General features: G+C 43.9%; 1 protein-coding gene across 3 annotated transcripts; it reads left to right on the top strand.

Moving 5' to 3' along the window:
• The first annotated feature begins 10,143 nt into the window (after nucleotides 1-10,143).
• On the top strand, nucleotides 10,144-17,990 carry LOC129047243 (protein SSX1). Of its 3 annotated transcripts, XM_002831588.1 has the most exons (7): nucleotides 10,144-10,212; nucleotides 10,373-10,507; nucleotides 10,646-10,760; nucleotides 11,439-11,534; nucleotides 13,376-13,425; nucleotides 15,380-15,515; nucleotides 17,890-17,990. In XM_002831588.1, exons 1-7 carry the CDS (start codon nucleotides 10,144-10,146, stop codon nucleotides 17,988-17,990), a joined length of 702 nt encoding a protein of 233 aa, XP_002831634.1. The 3 variants fall into 3 exon arrangements, with proteins under 3 accessions (XP_002831634.1, XP_024096735.1, XP_024096736.1); XM_024240967.1 differs by lacking the exon at nucleotides 10,373-10,507; XM_024240968.1 differs by lacking the exons at nucleotides 10,373-10,507; nucleotides 15,380-15,515 and having other exon boundaries at nucleotides 17,890-17,949.

The raw sequence follows: 17,990 nt of genomic DNA, 5'->3' as shown, positions 1-17,990 counted from the left end.
TACCTTTCCAGCAGCACTTAATGAGGTGTCCACTTTCTCTGCCTCCTTGTCACCATTTGGTGTTGTCACTGTGTCTTTTATTTTAGCTATTTTAATAAGTGTGTAGTGATACCTCATCATGGCCTTAACTTGCATCTAGTGAAGGAAATGAGGGTTGAACATCTTTTCATGTGCTTATTTGCTTATTTCCTCTTCAGTGAAATATATATTCACATCTTTTCATGATTTTCTAATTGGACTATTTGTTTGTATTTTTTACCGTTGAGGTTTATTATTATTATTATTATTATTATTATTATTGAGACAGAGTCTCGCTCTGTTACCCAGGCTGCAGTGCAGTGGCGTGATCTTGGCTCACTCCAATTTCCGCCTCCCAGCTTCTAGCAATTCTCATGTCTCAGCCTCCTGAGTAGCTGGGATTACGGGCACGCATCATCATGCCTGTCTAATTTTTGTATTTTTAGTAGAGATGGGTTTTTGCCATGTTGCCCAGACTGGTCTCGAACTCCAGGCCTCAAGGGATTTGCCTTCCATCCACCTCGACCTTTCAAAGTGCTGGGATTACAAGCGTGAGCCACCACGCTCAGCCTACCATTGAGTTTTGAGAGTACTATACATATCCATTATATATTCTGGATGTGAGTCCTTTCTTGGGTACGTGGTTTGCAAACATTTTCTCCCAGTCCATACTTTGTTTTTTCATCCTTTTAACAGGGTATCTTGCAGAGCACAAGTTTTAAATTGGATGAAATCTAATTTATTTGTTTTCCTTACGGATTATGCTTTTTGAACACTTCACTATGCCCTAGATCTCAGACGTTTGTCCTATGCTTTCTTGTAAAAGATTTTTTTTAGTTTTATATTTTAGATTTAAATCTATGATCCACTAGGGTTATTTTTTGTATAAAAATATGAAGATTAGGTCTTTTCTTTTCTTTTTTTTTTTTTTAGCCTATGGCTCTGCAACTGCTCTAGCACCATTTGTTAAGCAGACGATCCTTCCTTCTTTTCGTCTCTTTGTAAAAAATCAGTGTGGGGCTATTTCTAGGTTCTCTATTTTGTTCCAGTGATCTATGTGTCTATTCTTCTCCCAGTACTACACAGACTTGATTCCTGTAGCTATATAAGAAGTATTGAAACATGGTATAGCCATTCCTCCCACCTTATTCTTCTTTTCCAAAAATTGTCTTAGCTACATATATATATTTTGAGATGCAGTCTGACTTGTGTTGCCCAAGCTGGAGCACAGTGGGGTGATCTCGGCTCACTGCAACTTCCTTCTCCCGGGTTCAAGTGATTCTCCTGTCTCACCTTCCCGAGTAGCTGGGATTACAAGCATGGGCCACCACACACGGCTAATTTTTTTATTTTTAGTAGATAGGGGGTTTCGCCATGTTGACCAGGCTGGTCTTGAACTCCTGACCTCAAGTGATCCGCCTGTCTCGGCCTCCCAAAGTGCTGTGATTACAGGCCTGAGCCACTGCGCCCAGCGTTGTCTAAGCTATTGAAAATTTGTTACAGCAGCAATCAAAAATGAAAACACACGGAAACATTTACTAGTGAAACAAAATAGAAAGTCAAGAAACAGACTAATCTATATGCAAACTTCAGCATGCATTTCCAAACAGTGGGCAACAGATGATGGGTTGTAAAATAAATGATTGCTTGACAAGTGTCTATCCATTTCAAAAACTAAAGATTAAATCCTTACTTTGAAGCACATAAAATAATAAATTCTAAAAATTCAGTGACTTAAATGTGAAAACGTGAAATCATAAAGAACTGGATGACAATTTAGGAAAATATTACAGTGTAAGACATCTTGAGTTGGCATAGGCACTTCCTGACATTACTCCAAGGCTATAGACAATGAATCTGACATAGTTAAAGACGTAAAAATTAAAGTATCATCTAATTCAAAAGACACCATAAACAACTGTTTAAAAGGGCAAATGTTGGGGAAATTGGTGAAGCATCCCCAATAAATTAACAGTAACCATCTCTAATATACAACAAAGCTTTTGCATATCAATAAGAGAAACTGGAACAACTCAATGAAAAAATGTGTTCAGGCATGGCACTACTTCACCGTATAGCAGAAAAGGATTACGAAATAGAAAGTATGGAAGAAAAATAATAAAGGAAATGGAGAATAGATCCCAGAAATTTCAACGTTCAGCCAGTAGAAGTTCCAGAGATAGGCCAGGCGCAGTGGCTCACGCCTGTAATCCCAGCACTTTGGGAGGCCGAGGTGGGCGGATCACCTGAGGTCACAAGTTTGAGACCAGCCTGGCCAACATGGTGAAACCCCATCTCTACTAAAAATACAAAAATTAGCTGGGCATGGTGGCACATGCCTGTAATACTAGCTGCTAGCAGTGATGAGGCAGGAGGATCACTTGGACCTGGGAGGCAGAGGTTGCAGTGAGCTGAGATCATGCCACTGCATTCCAACCTGGGCAACAGAGCAAGACTCCGTCTTAAAAAAAAAAAAAAAAAAAGTTTCAGAGGTAGAGAATAGAAAGACTGGGCCAGGCGCCATGGCTCATGCCTGTAATCCCAGCATTTTGGGAGGCCGAGGCAGGCAGATCACCTGAGGTCAGGAGTTTGAGACCAGCCTGATTAACAGGGTGAAACCCCGTCTCTACTAGGGTTTGATGGTGGGCGCCTGAAATCCCAGCTATTTGGGAGTTCAGAACAGTTCCCAGTAACAAAACCCTTGATGGTTTGGCCCCACTGCGGAATGAGATGTCTTCGAGTGGGAAAAGGTCAGAGGCTACAGATGGAGCATCAGCCCAAGTGGAGCTTTCTAAGTTGCATTCTTGTTTTCTCCTTGTTTTCTGGATGGCTTATTACCTGTTCTGTAAACATATGGAGCAGACACTTGGCAGGGCTGGCCCAGTGGCAGCCGAAAGTGGCGTGATAACATTAAGGAATAGGGGGCTTGGAAAGCTCCTAGAAAAAGTGCAGACTCATCAAAGCTGGCCAGTAACTGAGCATTCCTTTCCTACCTCTTCCTCTGCCCTCTGAGCTAGGCAATTACAACCAATATCACCCACCCGTAGACTCCCTCCACTCTGTAAGGCAGAAGTCCTGTAAGCATCTCTGGGGGCTAATAGGCTAGGAACTGGAAAGAAGAATTGGCTCAGCTCAGCTCTAGAGGCTCTATATCCTACGACCTATCAATCCAGAAACCCTGAAACTCATATGGAGTGTCTGGGCTGACACATCTTCCCAGTAACAAAGAGTTATATAGAAAAACTATCAGATAGGCCTGGTGCGGTGGCTCACGCCTGTAATCCCAGTACTTTGGAAGGCCGAGGTGGGACGATCACCTGAGGTCAGGAGTTTGAGACCAGCCTGGCCAACATGGCGAAACCCCATCTCTACTAAAAATACAAAATTAGCTGTGCATAGTGGTGCACGCCTGTAAGCCCAGCTACTCAGGAGGTTGGGGCAGGAGAATCACTTGAACCTGGGAGGCAGAGGTTGCAGTGAGGTGAGACCACACCATTGCACTTCAGCCTGGGCAACAATAGTGAAACTGTCTTAACAACAACAACAACAACAAAAGGCCGGGCATGGTGGCTCACGCATGTAATTCCAGCACCTTGGGAGGCTGAAGCAGGCGGCTCACCTGAGGTCAGGAGTTCGAGACCAGCCTGGCCAACATGGTGAAACCCCGTCTCTGCTAAAAAGACAAAAATTAGCCGGGCGTGGTGGTGGGCACCTGTAATCCCAGCTACTTGGGAGGCTGAGGCACAAGAATCACTTGAACCTGGGAGGTGGAGGTTGCAGTGAGCAACCTTGCTTACTACAGTGGGTGGATCGCACCACTGCACTCCAGCCTGGGCGACAGAGGAAGACTCCATCTCAGAAAACGAAAACAAAAACCTAATAAATGCAGTTAGGAAACTACCTTAAAGCACAAAATCCCCGTTTTTTTAGACTGATTGTTTAAAAGATAAAGAAAAACGATCAACATCTTAAGAAAACCTATTTCAAAACGAGAGGAGTAGACTCGCCCTGCTTCAGTGCACCCCTGACACTAATGGTCAATTTTTAGATAAACTGATAAAAAATTTCTTTTCAATCACAACCAGTCTGATCATATATAAGACTCCCTTCCCTAGGCTCATCCTTCATAAACCCTCAGCAACTTGCCTAGAGATTCAACCATTTTTTTATCCCCAGTCTTAATCCCATAATTTTTCATTTTTCTATTGGACTCCAATTCAAGTTCTAGTAAAATGTTAGAGGAAAGGGATAAACTGAGGAAAGGACTGTTAAGCAAAAAGGATCCAGGGAAATTCTCAGCCTATCAAGACTGCAAAAGACACTAAAATTAGGAGAGGCACTGTCAGGAAGGTATGCTCTAGAGAGAAAGTCAAGAATGTGGCCGTGTTTGCTAGTGCTGAAGAGATTAGGCACGTGACTCAAGGAGCTCTTCTTCCACTATGCTCAGCCATAGCTGGTAATAGAAATGATATTATCTGGGAAAGATACAAAAGGACCTGCTGGTCTAAAGGTGTGAATCACTATGACATACATTCTGAGAGGAGGGCTATGGGACCAGAGGGGAGAGCTTCAAGCTACAGAGGATTATTCTGAGTCCTTGAAACCAAATGGAATTTGTCCTGATAGATTTCAAAATGGTTGGAAGTGGCAACTCCTTCCTTCCATTTTCTCTCATTTGAAATGGAAATATCTGTAACTATTATCCTACACCTGTCCCGCCACTGTATTTTTGGAACAGATAACTTGTTTTCCAGTGTCACAAGTTCACAGCAGGAGAATTTTGCCCCAGGATGTTTCATAACCAGAGTCTCACCCTTATCTGTTTTAGATGAGGAGATTTGGTACTTTTGAGCGATCTTATATGGATAAGATGTTGGACTTCAGCTAATGTTGCACAGTTTGAGACATTTGAGGATTTGGGGATGGGGCGCATGTATTTTGCATGTGGGAGAGATGTGAATCCTTGGGGGCCAGAGGGCAGGCTGTGGTAGACTGAACAACGCCCCTCCAAAATATAGCGACACAGTAACCCCTGGAACCTGTGAGTGTTAGCTTACAACGAAAAAAGTGATTATGTTGGCCAGGTATGGTGGCTCACACCTATAATCCCAGCACTTTGGGAGGCCGAGGCGGGTGGGTCACGAGGTCAGGAGTTCAAGACCAGCCTGGCCAAGATGGTGAAACCCCGTCTCTACTAAAAAAAATATAAAAATTAGCTGGGTATGGTGGCCGGCACCTGTAATCCCAGCTACTCAGGAGCCTGAGGCACAGAATTGCTTGAATCCGGGAGGCAGAGGTTGCAGTGAGCCGAGATCACGCCACTGCACTCTAGCCCGGGCCACAGAGTGAGACTCCGTCTCAAAAAAAAAAAAAAAGTAATTATGTTAAAGCTCTTGAGATGGGGAGATTCTCCTGGATTATCTGGGTGGGCCCTAAATGTAATAATGAGTGTCCTTATCAGATTAAGGCAGGGAGATCTGACACAGACAGAAGAGAAGAAGGTAGTACGCCTGCCATGGTTTGAACGTCCCCACCAAAACTTGTGTTGAAATTTAATTGCCATTGTAACAATATTAAGAGGTGGGGCTGTTAGGAAGTGATTAATGCCACTATCATAAGAGCGGATTAGTTATCACGAGACTGGGTTTGTTATAAAAGAGAGCTTAGCTACATTTTCTCTGTCTGTCTCCTGCACTTGCTTTTGCCTTTCATCGTTCCACCGTGGCACAACCCTCACCAGATGCCAGCGCCATGTTCTTGAGCTCCTAGCCTCTAGAACTGTATACCAAATAAACTTCTATCCTTTATAAATTACCCAGTTTGTGGTATTCAATTACAGTAACAGAAAACAAACGAAGGCAATGACCATGGAGACAGAGATTAGGGTGATGCAGCCATGTATTAGTCTGTTCTCACACTGCTATAAAGAACTGCCTGAGACTGGGTAATTTATAAAAGAAAGAGATTTAACTGACTCACAGTTCTGCATGGCTGGGGAGGCCTCAGGAAACAATCATGGCCAAAGGCGAAGAGGAAGCAAAGACTTTCTTCACATGGTAGCAGGAGACAGAAGTGCAATCAGGGGAAATGCCAGACGCTTATAAAACCATCAGACCTCATGAGAACTCACTGTCACAAAAACGGCATGGGGAAAACCACCCCCATGGGGATTTGTAATCTGTGGGGATTACAATTCGAGATGAGATTTGGGTAGGGACACAGAGCCAACCCATGTCAAGCCACAAGCCAAGAAATGCTGGCAATCACGGGAAGCTGGAAGAGCCAAGGAACAGATTCTCTCCTACAGCCTCTGGAGGACTACAGCCCTGCTGACAACTTGATTTCAACTCAGTGAAACTGATTTCAGATTTCTGGGCTCCAGAATTGTGAGAGAATAAATTGATGTTGTTTATGCCACAAAGTTTGTGGTAATTTGTTACAGCAGCCAGAGGGAATTTGGGGTGATTGTAAGGAGTTATGTAAATTATGTTAAAGAACCTTTGCAGTTGTAAGATGCATTCATTCATTCAACAAATAGTCGAGGCAATATAGAAGAGTAATTAAAAGCACAGACTTTGAGGCCGGGCGTGGAGTGGTTCACTCCTGTAATCCCAGTGTTTTGGGAAGCCAAGGCAGGAGGATTGCTTGAGGCCAGCAGTTCCTTCCAGATCAGCGGGGACAACATAGCAAGGCCCCATCTCTAAAAAAAAATATTTTAATTAAAAATAAATAAATACGTAAATAAAAGCACAGACTTTGGACTCAATTCTATCTTGGGGGTGAATCCCAGCTCTGTCACCCACTGACTATGTGACCTCGAGCAGACTGCTTAATTCTCTTGAGCCTCAGTCTCAACATCTGCACACTGGGGATGATAATAGTATTTAACTCAAGAGAAGGTTGTGAAAATTAATGGGAAGATGCACATAAAAGGCTTTGTGCTGGACTCAAGGGCCATTGCCCTGTCCCTACCCTAAGAGAGCTTGCTGTCATCCTGGGAGGATCTTAGAGAGATCAGGGCTGTAGATGGAAAGCCCAGAGAGGAACGGGGACTTGCTGGAGGTACTAGGGATGGGGGTAGGGGAAACTTCTTAGACAAATTGACTTATGAGAGCCCTGATGAACACAGTGGGCCCTAATTACATACTCTTTTTAATACTATTATAAATATTATTAATATCAATGGGTAAAATATATTTCTGCTTCTTTGGTCTTTTAGAAAAAAACATATGTGGAAGGGTAGAAGTTTTTTTTGTTGTTGTTTAAATTTCTTTTTAAAAAATTTTTTATAGAGATGGGGGTCTCGCTATGTATCCCAGATTGTTCTGGAACTCCTGGCCTCAAGTGATCCTTCCACCTCCTGCCTCAGCCTCTCAAAGTGTTAGGATTACAGGCATGAGCCACTGGGACTGGCTCATTGAAATTTTTCTTTCTTTCTCTTTCTCTCTCTCTCTCTTTTTAAAGACAAGATCTCGCTCTGTGGCCCAGGTAGGCAGGAGTAGCCGGATCATGGCTCACTGCAACCTCGTACTCCTGGGCTCAAGCGATCCTCCTACCTCAGTCTCCCGAGTAACGGACTACAGGCACACCACCCCACATCGCTAATTTTAGTTATTATTTTTTTTTTTTGTAGAGAAAAGAGACAGAGTATTGCTCTGTTGCCCAGGCTGGGGTGCAGTGGCATGATCATGGCTCACTGCAACCTCTGCCTCCCAGGTTCAAGCGATCCTCCAGCTGTGGCCTCCCAAAGTGCTGGGATTACAACCGTGAGCCACCGCGCCGGCCCAAATTTCTTAAGTCACCAGAGTTCCTAGGAAAAATCCCATACCTGAAAAAGATAGAAACTGACAGGAAGGATTTGAGATGCTGACCTGCTTCATATACACTCCTTATTAAAACTGGATAACAATGCACCACCGGGGAGGTGAGGAGGGATAGGAAAAATGAAGAGAGAAAATCAGCGCATGCGTACTCTGAACTTGGAGTAGCCAATCCCAGGGGATGCTTTAGGCGGGAAAGTCAGAGTTTCTGCCTCCATTTTTAGAAGGTTCTGTCCCTGGAGCCTGGACTGATAGACCCCACATCAGCTTGGCTTATCCCGCCTACTGTTCTGACTTCTGATTGGCCAGATGGAGTTCACTAACTGCCCTGATTGGTCCATCATCCTGGCGCAGTGACATTGCAGAATATTTTCTTCTCCTCCAGCCACACTTTGTCACCAACTGCTGCCAACTCGCCACCACTGCTGCCGACCTCGCCACCACTGCTTTGTCTCTGAAGTAGGTTCTCTTTAAGGGACACCCTAGATGGGCTAATCGGGGCAGATAGAAAAGGAGGAAGCCTCTGTAGGGCCATCAAGTGCTTGGGGTTCCGAAAATCTTGAGGACTGAAAGACAACTAATACCTTTCAGGACGATCATCATGGAGGATCCTCCCACCTAGGCCTCAGGTCTACAGGCCTGTATCATCCCGCCCCTGGTATTTTTTTTTGTTTATTTTAATAGAGACGGGGATTCGTTATGTTGACCAGGCTGGCCTCAACTGTCTGGGCTCAAGCAATCCTCCCACCTCAGCCTTGGGACTACAGGCACGCACCACCCCACCCTCACTAATTTTTTTTATTTTTTATTTTTTTAGTACAGACGGTTTCGCTATGTTGGCCAGGCTGGCCTCTGCTGCCTGGGTTTAAGCAATCCTTCCGCCTCGGCCCCGGGACTACAGAAGTGCACCATCCTGCCCGTGCTTTTTTTTTTTTTTTTTTTTTTTTTAAGTAGAAACCGGGTTTCACTATGTTGGCCAGGCTGGCCTCAACCTCCTGGGCTCAAGCGATCCTCGCACCTTGGCCTCAGGACTACAGATGTGTGCCATTCCGCCCCTGCTAGTTTTGTTGTTGTTGTTCTTTTTAGTAGAGACAAGGTTTCCTTATGTTGGCCGAACTGTGCTTGACCTCCTAGGCTCAAGTGATCCTCCCACCTCGGCCTCAGAACTACAGGCAAGAACCACCTCGCTGATGTTATTATTTTTGTTGTTATTATTAGTAGTAGAAATGGGGTTTTGTTATGTTGGCCAGGCTGGCCTCGACCTCCTAGGCTCAAGAGATCCTCTTGCCTCGGCCTCGGGACTACAGGCGAGCACCACTCCACCCCCACTAATACTTTTTATTTTATTTTATTTTTTTTAGCAGAGGGTTTTTCTAGGTTGGCTAGGCTGGTATCGACCTCGTGGGCTCAAGCGATCTGCCCCCCTTGGCCAAAGTGCTGAGATGTTACAGGGCTGCACCACTGCCCCCAGCTAATTTTGTGTGTGTGTGTGTGTGTGTGTGTGTGTGTGTTTTGTTTTGTTTTGTTTTGTTTTGTTTTGTTTTGCGGAGATGAGGGGTTTGTTATGTTTCCCAGGCTGGTCTCAACCTCCTGGGCTCAAGAGATCTGCACGCCTCGGCCTCCCAAAATGCTGGCATTACAGGCATGAGCCACTGCGCCTGGCCAATTGCTGCAAATTTAAACACCCCACATTTTCTCTAAGTGATGGCAGGCTCTTGTAGTCTCAGAGATTCTAGCTCTCTTCCTTCTAATAATTTACAAATAACCCAGTAATAGCTTCTAAATCTGCTCATATTAGTGAAGGTCATTTCTCTTCAACAGAACAGAACCCCCCCATCCCTCTGCCTGATCAGATCCATCACCAGAGAGACCACGTTATGTCTGGGACTCCCTTCCCTCCCTTTATTTATTGAGTGGGGGTGTCAGAACACCCCCACTCAATAAAATTACACAGTCACATCCCTGCCTCCCCAGCAAGGGTATGCACATCTTTAAGGGTAAGCCTAGCCCCAGGGAAACTACTAACAACATTAGCCAACCCCCTCCCAAAGACTCAAGGCTACTAGGAAACCTGTCATCCCCAAGCAATACTTCTCCCGGAGACTCCAGGCTCCCTGTTTTCATCTGACTTCTCTCCATGTCCTTACCCACGGACAGATAAGCCCCGAATGGAGAAATGCAACACCTAATTCCAGGTGACTGAGTGTGGCCAGCCTTCACTGATTTTTCCCTCCATAGGACCAAGGGTCCTGTGGCTAGAAAGTCTCAGGCTGTTTCTCTTGCAGGTCAGACTGCTCCTGGTGCCATGAACGGAGACGACGCATTTGCCAAGAGACCCAGGGATGATGCTAAAACATCAGAGAAGAGAAGCAAGGTAAGGTGACCTGGAGGGGGCATAGCAGTGGTCCAGGGGACAGAGTAGGGTGACCAGGTTTCTGAGGAGGGGAGGACAGAGGTACTGGGGACAAGGAGCAGGGTCTCAGGGGATATCTGGACCCTTGGGAGCCTCCCACCTGAGTTCTGTCATCACCTAGCATCCCTGGAGACAAGTCTGTGACCGTGCACTACATTTGGTGACTCTCAGTGCATTCTGGAAGGTGGGAAGAGAGCCAGCCAGCAGCATTAAAGCCCTACTGTGTGGCAGGGGAGAAGCTAGGGAAGGTCCCCATGTTCTGTCAGTTAGCCATGGCATCAACCAGGACGGATTATCATCCTCACTTCCCAGATCCAGCACACAGGAAGTGGCTCCAGCTGAATGGCAGACATACCTAGCTGAGTCACTGCCAAAATTTATTTTTTTTTTTCAGGCCTTCGATGATATTGCCACATACTTCTCTAAGAAAGAGTGGGAAAAGATGAAATACTCGGAGAAAATCAACTATGTGTATATGAAGAGAAACTATGAGACCATGACTAAACTAGGTAACAGAAAGTTCTAGGTACAGACAAGTCTGGGGACACATGAGCATCCCTTTTCCTGCTTTGGCTACTTCTTAGGCTGCAGAAAGTACCCCACATTTTCCTTTTGTGCAGGGAAAAATCGCAAGACAGCTTCTGGGTGTTCTGCTCTTCTGTATCCTGTCAGAGCAGAGGGCAGGGACTGGCCGTAGTGGAGCTTGTACCTGGACCCTGCACTTTTCTCTCCCTTCGGCGTCTGTTCTGATGAGCCCAACTGTCTCTGTGGCATTGCAGCACACCTCCCACCCTACCTTCCTCCTCTCGGCTTGTCTCTTTCTCTCTCTCTCCCTTTTTTTTTTTTTTTTTTTTTTTTTTTGAGTCAGAGTCTCACTCTGTCACCTAGGCTAGAGTGTAGCAGTGCAATCATAGCTCAATGCAGCCTCGAACTCCTGGGCTCAAGCAATCCTTCTGCCCAGCCTATGGAGTAGCTGAGGCTATGGGCACATGCCACCATGCCCAACTAATTTTATTTTATATTTTGTAGATATGGAGGTCTCTCTATGTTACACAGGCTCATCTTGAAATCCTGGCCTCAAACAATCCTCCCGCCTCAGCCTCCCAAAGTGCTGGTACGACAGACATGAGCCACTGTGCCAGGCCTAAGTTTGTCCCTTAAGGAATAAACATTTTGCTTCTTTCTAGGTTTCAACGTCACCCTCCCACCTTTCATGCATAATAAACAGGCCACAGACTTCCAGGGGAATGATTTTGATAATGACCATAACCGCAGGATTCAGGGTGAGTAGATGGGAAGTGGCTGGAAAGGTCTCCTGAAGCCCAGTTGCTTTTCAGCTCAGCTACCTGGGAAAGATCCTCTGGCATTTGTTCCCTCATACACATCAGGGTTGAGTGAAAAAAAAATTGCATACAGAAAGTTAACTACAGAGGCCATTCATAAAATTCTAAAACATGCAAAACAGTAATATGTATTTTCGTGGATAATAAGTAAATGCTAAATGCATAAAAACATAAATGCGAATAAAAAGGCATCAAATTGAGAAGACTGGCTGTAAATGGAGAAGGAGCGGGGGCAGGGATTGGTGAGTGCTGCACAGCTTCAGTCATGACTTGCTGATAGTGTGTTTTGTTTTGTTTTGTTTTTGTTTTTGTTTTGAACTGGAGATTTGCTCTTGTCGCCCAGGCTGGAGTGCGATGGCACAGTCTCAGCCCACTACAACCTCTGCCTCCCGGGTTCAAGCGATTCTCCTGCTTCAGCCTCCTGAGTAGATGGGATTACAGGCGTCTGCCACCATGCCCACCTAATTTTTGTATTTTTAGTAGAGACGGGGTTTCACCAGGTTGTCCAGGCTGTTCTCAAACTCCTGACCTCAGGTGTTCCACCCACCTCAGCCTCCAAAGTGCTGGGATTACAGGTGTGAGCTACTGCACCCAGGCCGTTGCTAGTGTTTCTAACATTCTGAATAAATAAATCAGATCTAACATAGTCATGGGGTAATGTTGAGATGCGACTGAGCTCAATATTATTCCCCATACTTTTCTGTGTGTTTGAAACATTTCTTTTTTAAAGGACATGTTGTTCTTCCTAAACACTGTTAATCAATCAAAGGACAGTTAAGACAATTTTAAAAGTGAAAAATAAAAAGAAAATATTAAAAGTGTAGATCCGCCAAAAACTTCCAGAGATTGTTTCATTAACAGCATGTAGATATTGGATAAATATCTCAAGAGAGAGGGTGATGAACACATTATGTAATAAAGATCGCTGTTTCTCCATACTTTATTAAAACCAAATAGTCTTCTGATTCCCAAACAACCCCAATTCTCTGTGATGAGCTTGGAAGTGAGTTTGAAAGAGTGATCCCTCATCCAACACACAGAGAGCTTTCCCAATTGTCAGTGAGCGGAGATAACGTAGGATGAAAAGAAGACAGGTTCTTGGGTAGAGATCTTTGTGCATTTCAGGAATATAAAGGGGACGTATGTGTTTACTTGCTCTTCTGCTCTGACAATACAATCATAAGACAAGATCAGAGTGTCTAAACTGTCTTCAATATACCCATTACTCCCCAACTAAACAGGCCAGAATCAATCATCTCCCACAATCACTATAAGAGATCTGAAAATCCAGTGCTTGAGTGTCTGCCAAGTTTTGACATTAAAGGAGTGTCTTTATACTGAAAATATTTCAGAGCCACTGGACTAAATCATCCATGGTTCATCACACATTTAACAGCTTAATTCACATACCATAAGATTCACCCATTTGAAGTGTACAGTGATTTTTAGTTGTTGCACATCTTGAGTGGATACAGTTCAGATTCCCAACCAATCAACTTAATTATTTGGGAAAAAGTAAAAGATATGTAATGGAATAAGATGAGACTGTGATGGGATTTAACCCCCATTTGAGAAACCATGAGGTGGAAAATTCTGAATTGGTGCCACAGGTAAATGAACCAACCATGACTAAACATAATTCAGAAGCAAATCTCAAATAACTCCTCAAAAATGAGTGGACTCATAACCCTCTGCTGCAGAATGCCCTGATGCTACAGAAGTCTCTCTAGAGTTTGGAAATCTTTACCAACAAAGAAAAATTCTGATGTATTCTCTTTCAGTTGAACATCTTCAGGTGACTTTTGGCAGGCTCCAGAGAACCATCCCGAAGGTGAGTACCTCTCAAATCTAAAGGACCAGAAAACCTTTTTCCCTTCATGGATGTGAACACTGATAAGACAGGGAGAATATCAAAAAGGCCCTCATTGCCTCTTTCTCCCCATATCTATCACAACAACTTATGTAGCACCGACGGCTTGATAATACTAACAGTTGTGATCCTTAATACTTCTTTTGTTTTCATAGTGATGCCAGATACTATTTTAAGCAGTTCACATGGATTAATTAATTTAATCCATAAGAAGACCTCTATGATGTTGTTTCTGTTATTACCTCCAAATAGTAATGAGTCACACACTTCGGTTGCCAAGAAGAACTTGGCACAAATCTTCTAAGTTATCGGAGCTCCAGATTCCTAGTCCATGAAATGGAAGTAAAGAATCATAGTTCATGTTATAGACCATAATTATCAGCAAAATAATAATAAAATGAGGCTTTGGTGGTACAGAGATGTTAAAGAATTTTCCTGGGGCGCAGTGGCAGTGGTAGTCTAATCCAGAGCTCCAAGCCATTTAAAGCTCATTCACGTTTGCATTTGTTTATGAAGTTCAGATGTTGCTCACTAGGGCTTCACCCCATAGGGCCTACTGGTGCTTCCATTGAGACACCCACTCTTGCAACAGGAAGGACCAGCTGGCCTCTCTTCTATTGCCGGGGCCACTCCCATGGCTTAGGAATCGCTTTGACTGTTGGCCCCTCCTTGAGCTCCTTGAGGGCTTTGTCTGCACCTGGGGCACCCGAGAAGCCCCATTCCCAGCCCTGGGGATCCCTCAGAGGCCCCTGAATAAATGATTCCGGAAGTGCAGATTCAGCTCTGGTTTAGAAGGTAAAGGGATCTGGGAGTTGGGTTGCCAGTATGGAGAACGAATTAAAAGAAGGATCCAGAAAGGTATTCAATGTTATTATTATTACATTTGAACAATGTTCACAAGCTCAGAGAGGATTTTCCCTTAGTCTATTTTACATGTATTATTCCCTATTTCATAAGTGAGGAAGCTGAGTAAAAAGTAGCTTAAGGGCCGGGCGCGGTGACTCACGACTGTAATCCCAGCAATTTAGGATGTCGAGGCGGGCAGATTATGAGGTCAAGAGATCGAGACCGTCCTGGCCAACATGGTGAAACCTCGTCTCTACTAAAAATACAAAACTTAGCAGGGCGTGGTAGCGCCTGCCTGTAGTCCCAGCTACTCGGGAGGCTGAGGCAGGGGAATCGCTTGAACCGGGGAGAAGCAGATTGCAGTGAGCCAAGATCGCACCACTGCACTCTAGCCTGGTGACAGAGCGAGACTTTGTCAAAAAAAAAAAAAAAAGTAGCTTAATATTGTTGGTCAGTGACACATCCCAATGTAACAAGAATTGGTATGGGTACCACCTCACTGAATTCCACATTCAATGTTGGTGCCTCGGTAGGGTGGTATGCCAGATCTGGTACTGCTTTCTTTGCTGCCTGGATTAATTTCAGCAAACCATTTCTTTCCCTCTCCCTTCCCTGTATTCATCTCCCCATACCATCTTGTTCAGCAGTGTTTTGTCCCCTCTCTATGTTTTTACATGTACTCTCCGAGCAGCTGTCTACAAGCTTATATGGGATCCCTTGTATTTTGTAGAAGTTCTTCCTTTTGTAGCCCTTGTGAATTCTTAGAATGCTATTTTTCTCCAAATCTTCTGTGTACCACACTCTCGATTACATGGAGATTTCTGCTGTTTGCACGAATGTCAGTCTTAAAAGAGTGTGAAGATAAGCATTCTAGCCCTGGAAACTGCATTCATTTAGGCCATTCCTTTTGCTTCTAATCTCCCAGGTTTCTCTTATTTAGGCAAGTGTAACTCTCCCCGTGTTGTTGAGAACATTGATTAAGGTAATGCATGTGAAGACGCTTTGTAAGCTCTAAAGCACTATAGAAGTGTCACTGATACTGTTTATCTGTAACCTTCACATTATAAAGATCATGCCCAAAAAGCCAGCAGAGGAAGGAAATGATTCGAAGGGAGTGTCAGAAGCCTCTGGCCCACAAAACGATGGGAAACAGCTGCGCCCCCCGGGAAAAGCAAATACTTCTGAGAAGATTAATAAGAGATCTGGTAAGAGGAATCAATTTGGGAACAACCCCTCTGGCTTTTCTGGCTATGTTCAGGTGTGTGGAATGGGTGTGTGGCATGGAAACCAGACAAGCCTGGGTCCAGGCTGGGCTGAGGAGCTCACCCAGCTCCAAATGAGATGTTAGACATGACTTCCAGAGAGGCAGACTGGAGTTGTCATCCCTATAAAAAACCACGTGACTTGGGGCAAGTCTTCCAAATTTTCTCAGTTCCAGACTCCTGGTACATAAGATGGAAATAAGAATCATAGTTCATAAATTGTTTGGAAGCATTAAATTTAATCTAGAAGGCCTGATGACATGAAAGGTGCTCAAGCGATTCTATCTGTGATAACCTGGGATCATATCTTACTCAGCTCAATGCCTGATACCCAATACAGGTGTACTTCAGAGATATTGCAGGTTCGGTTCCAGACCACTGCAATAAAGTGAGTCACCCACATTGTTTTTCGTTTGTTTCGCAGTGTATAAAAACATTATGTTTACACTATAGTGTACTCTACTAAGTGTGCAATAGCATTATGTCTAAAAATGTACATACCTTAATTTTAAAATAATTCATTGTTAAAAAATGCTAACAATCTTCTGAGCCTTCAATGAGTGACACTCTTCTTGTTGGTGGAGGGTCTTGCCTCGGTGTTGATGGCTGCTGGCTGATCAAGGTGGTGGTTGCTGAAGGGTGGAGTGGCTGTGGCAGTTTCTTAAAAGAACACAACAATGAAATTTGCCACATCGATTAGCTCTCCCTTTCATGAAAGATTTCTCTGTAGTATGTGATGCTATTCGATAGCGTTTAGCCACTTTAGAACTTCTTTCAAAGTTGGAGTGAATCCTCTGTAGCTGTGAAAGTTTTAGATGGCATCTACTTCCAATAAAAGGCTATTTCATCTATATTGAAAATCTGTTGTTTGGTGTAGCCACCTTCATCAGTGATCTTAGCTAGATCTTCTGGATAACTTGCTGCAGCTTCTCCATCAGGGTTTGCTGCTACACCTTGCACTTTTATGTTATGAAGACGACTTCCTTCCTTAGACCTCATGAACCAACCTCTGCTAGCTTCACACGTTTCTTCACCTCTCTCAGCTTTCATGGACTTGAAGAGAGTTCGGGTCTTGCTCTGAATTAGACTTTGGCTTAAGGGAATGTTGTGGCTGGTTTCATGTTCTATCCTGATCACTCAAACTTTCTCTATTGCAGCAGTAAGGCTGTTTTGATTTCTTATCCGTGTGTTCACTGGGTATTAGTATTATTATTTCCTTCAAGAACTTTTCCTTTGCATTATATACTATTCTTTTCTTTCAAGAACTTCTCCTTTGCATGCACTGCTTGGCTGTTTGGTGCAAGAGGCCTAGCTTTCATCCTGTCTTGGCTTTCAGCATGCCTTCCTCACTAAGCTTAGCCATTTCTAGATTCTGATTTAATGTGAGAGAATGTGACTCTTCCTTTCATTTGAACAGTTAGCGGCCATTTTAGGATTGTTAATTGTCCTAATTTCAGTATTGCTGTGTCTCAGGGAATAGGTAGGCCCAAGAAAAGGAAAACAGACAGGGAAGAGCTCGTCGGTGGAGCAGTCAGAATACACACAACATTGATCAATTACATTCATTATCTTCTCTGGGTGGAGTTCCTGTTACCCCCAAAACATTTGCACACAACGGGGTGACTATAGTCAATAATAACTTAATCGTACATTTAAAAATAACTAAAAGAGTGTAATTGGATCTTTTGTAATACAAGGATAAATACTTGATGGGATGGATACCCTATTTTCCATGATGTGATTATTATGCATTGCATACGTGTATCAAAATATCTCACGTACCCCATAAGTATGTACACCTACTGTGTATCCACAAAAATAAAACAAATTATTTTAAAAGACTAAAAAACAACAAAAACAATTGCAATAATAACATCAAAGCTCACTAATCACAGATCACCATAACAGATATAATAATAATGGAAAAGTGTAAAATTGGTGAGAATTCCCCCCAAAAAATTACAATATCTGCAAAGCACTATAAAAATGAGGTGCCATAAAACGAGGTATGCCTGTGTGCCCTTAACAAATACATGCTGAATGAAAGGAGGTATCGGTGAATGTTCCCGTAAGTGAAGAGGTTGGGAATCTAAACCTCACAACGGAAGGAGCCAGAAGCTAAAACTTTAATTGGTATTTGTCGTCTATTGGTGTGGGTCTAAGGCCTCAGCCTCTCTAAGCCAGAGAATGTGAAAAACTGGATAAAGAAGGCCCATGGGCACTTGGGAGGGAGGAGGCATCTCCTTTTTTTGAGAAAACAGAGCCTAGCACTCTTCAACGTACCCAACCCTCATCTTCCAACTCTTCTCCATCATAGGACCCAAAAGGGGGAAACATGCCTGGACCCACAGACTGCGTGAGAGAAACCAGCTGGTAATTTATGAAGAGATCAGTGACCCTGAGGAAGATGATGAGTAA

This window comes from Pongo abelii, chromosome X, assembly GCF_028885655.2.
Source record: "Pongo abelii isolate AG06213 chromosome X, NHGRI_mPonAbe1-v2.0_pri, whole genome shotgun sequence".
Classification (NCBI taxonomy): domain Eukaryota; kingdom Metazoa; phylum Chordata; class Mammalia; order Primates; family Hominidae; genus Pongo; species Pongo abelii.
This window is presented reverse-complemented; position numbering and strand designations above follow the sequence as displayed.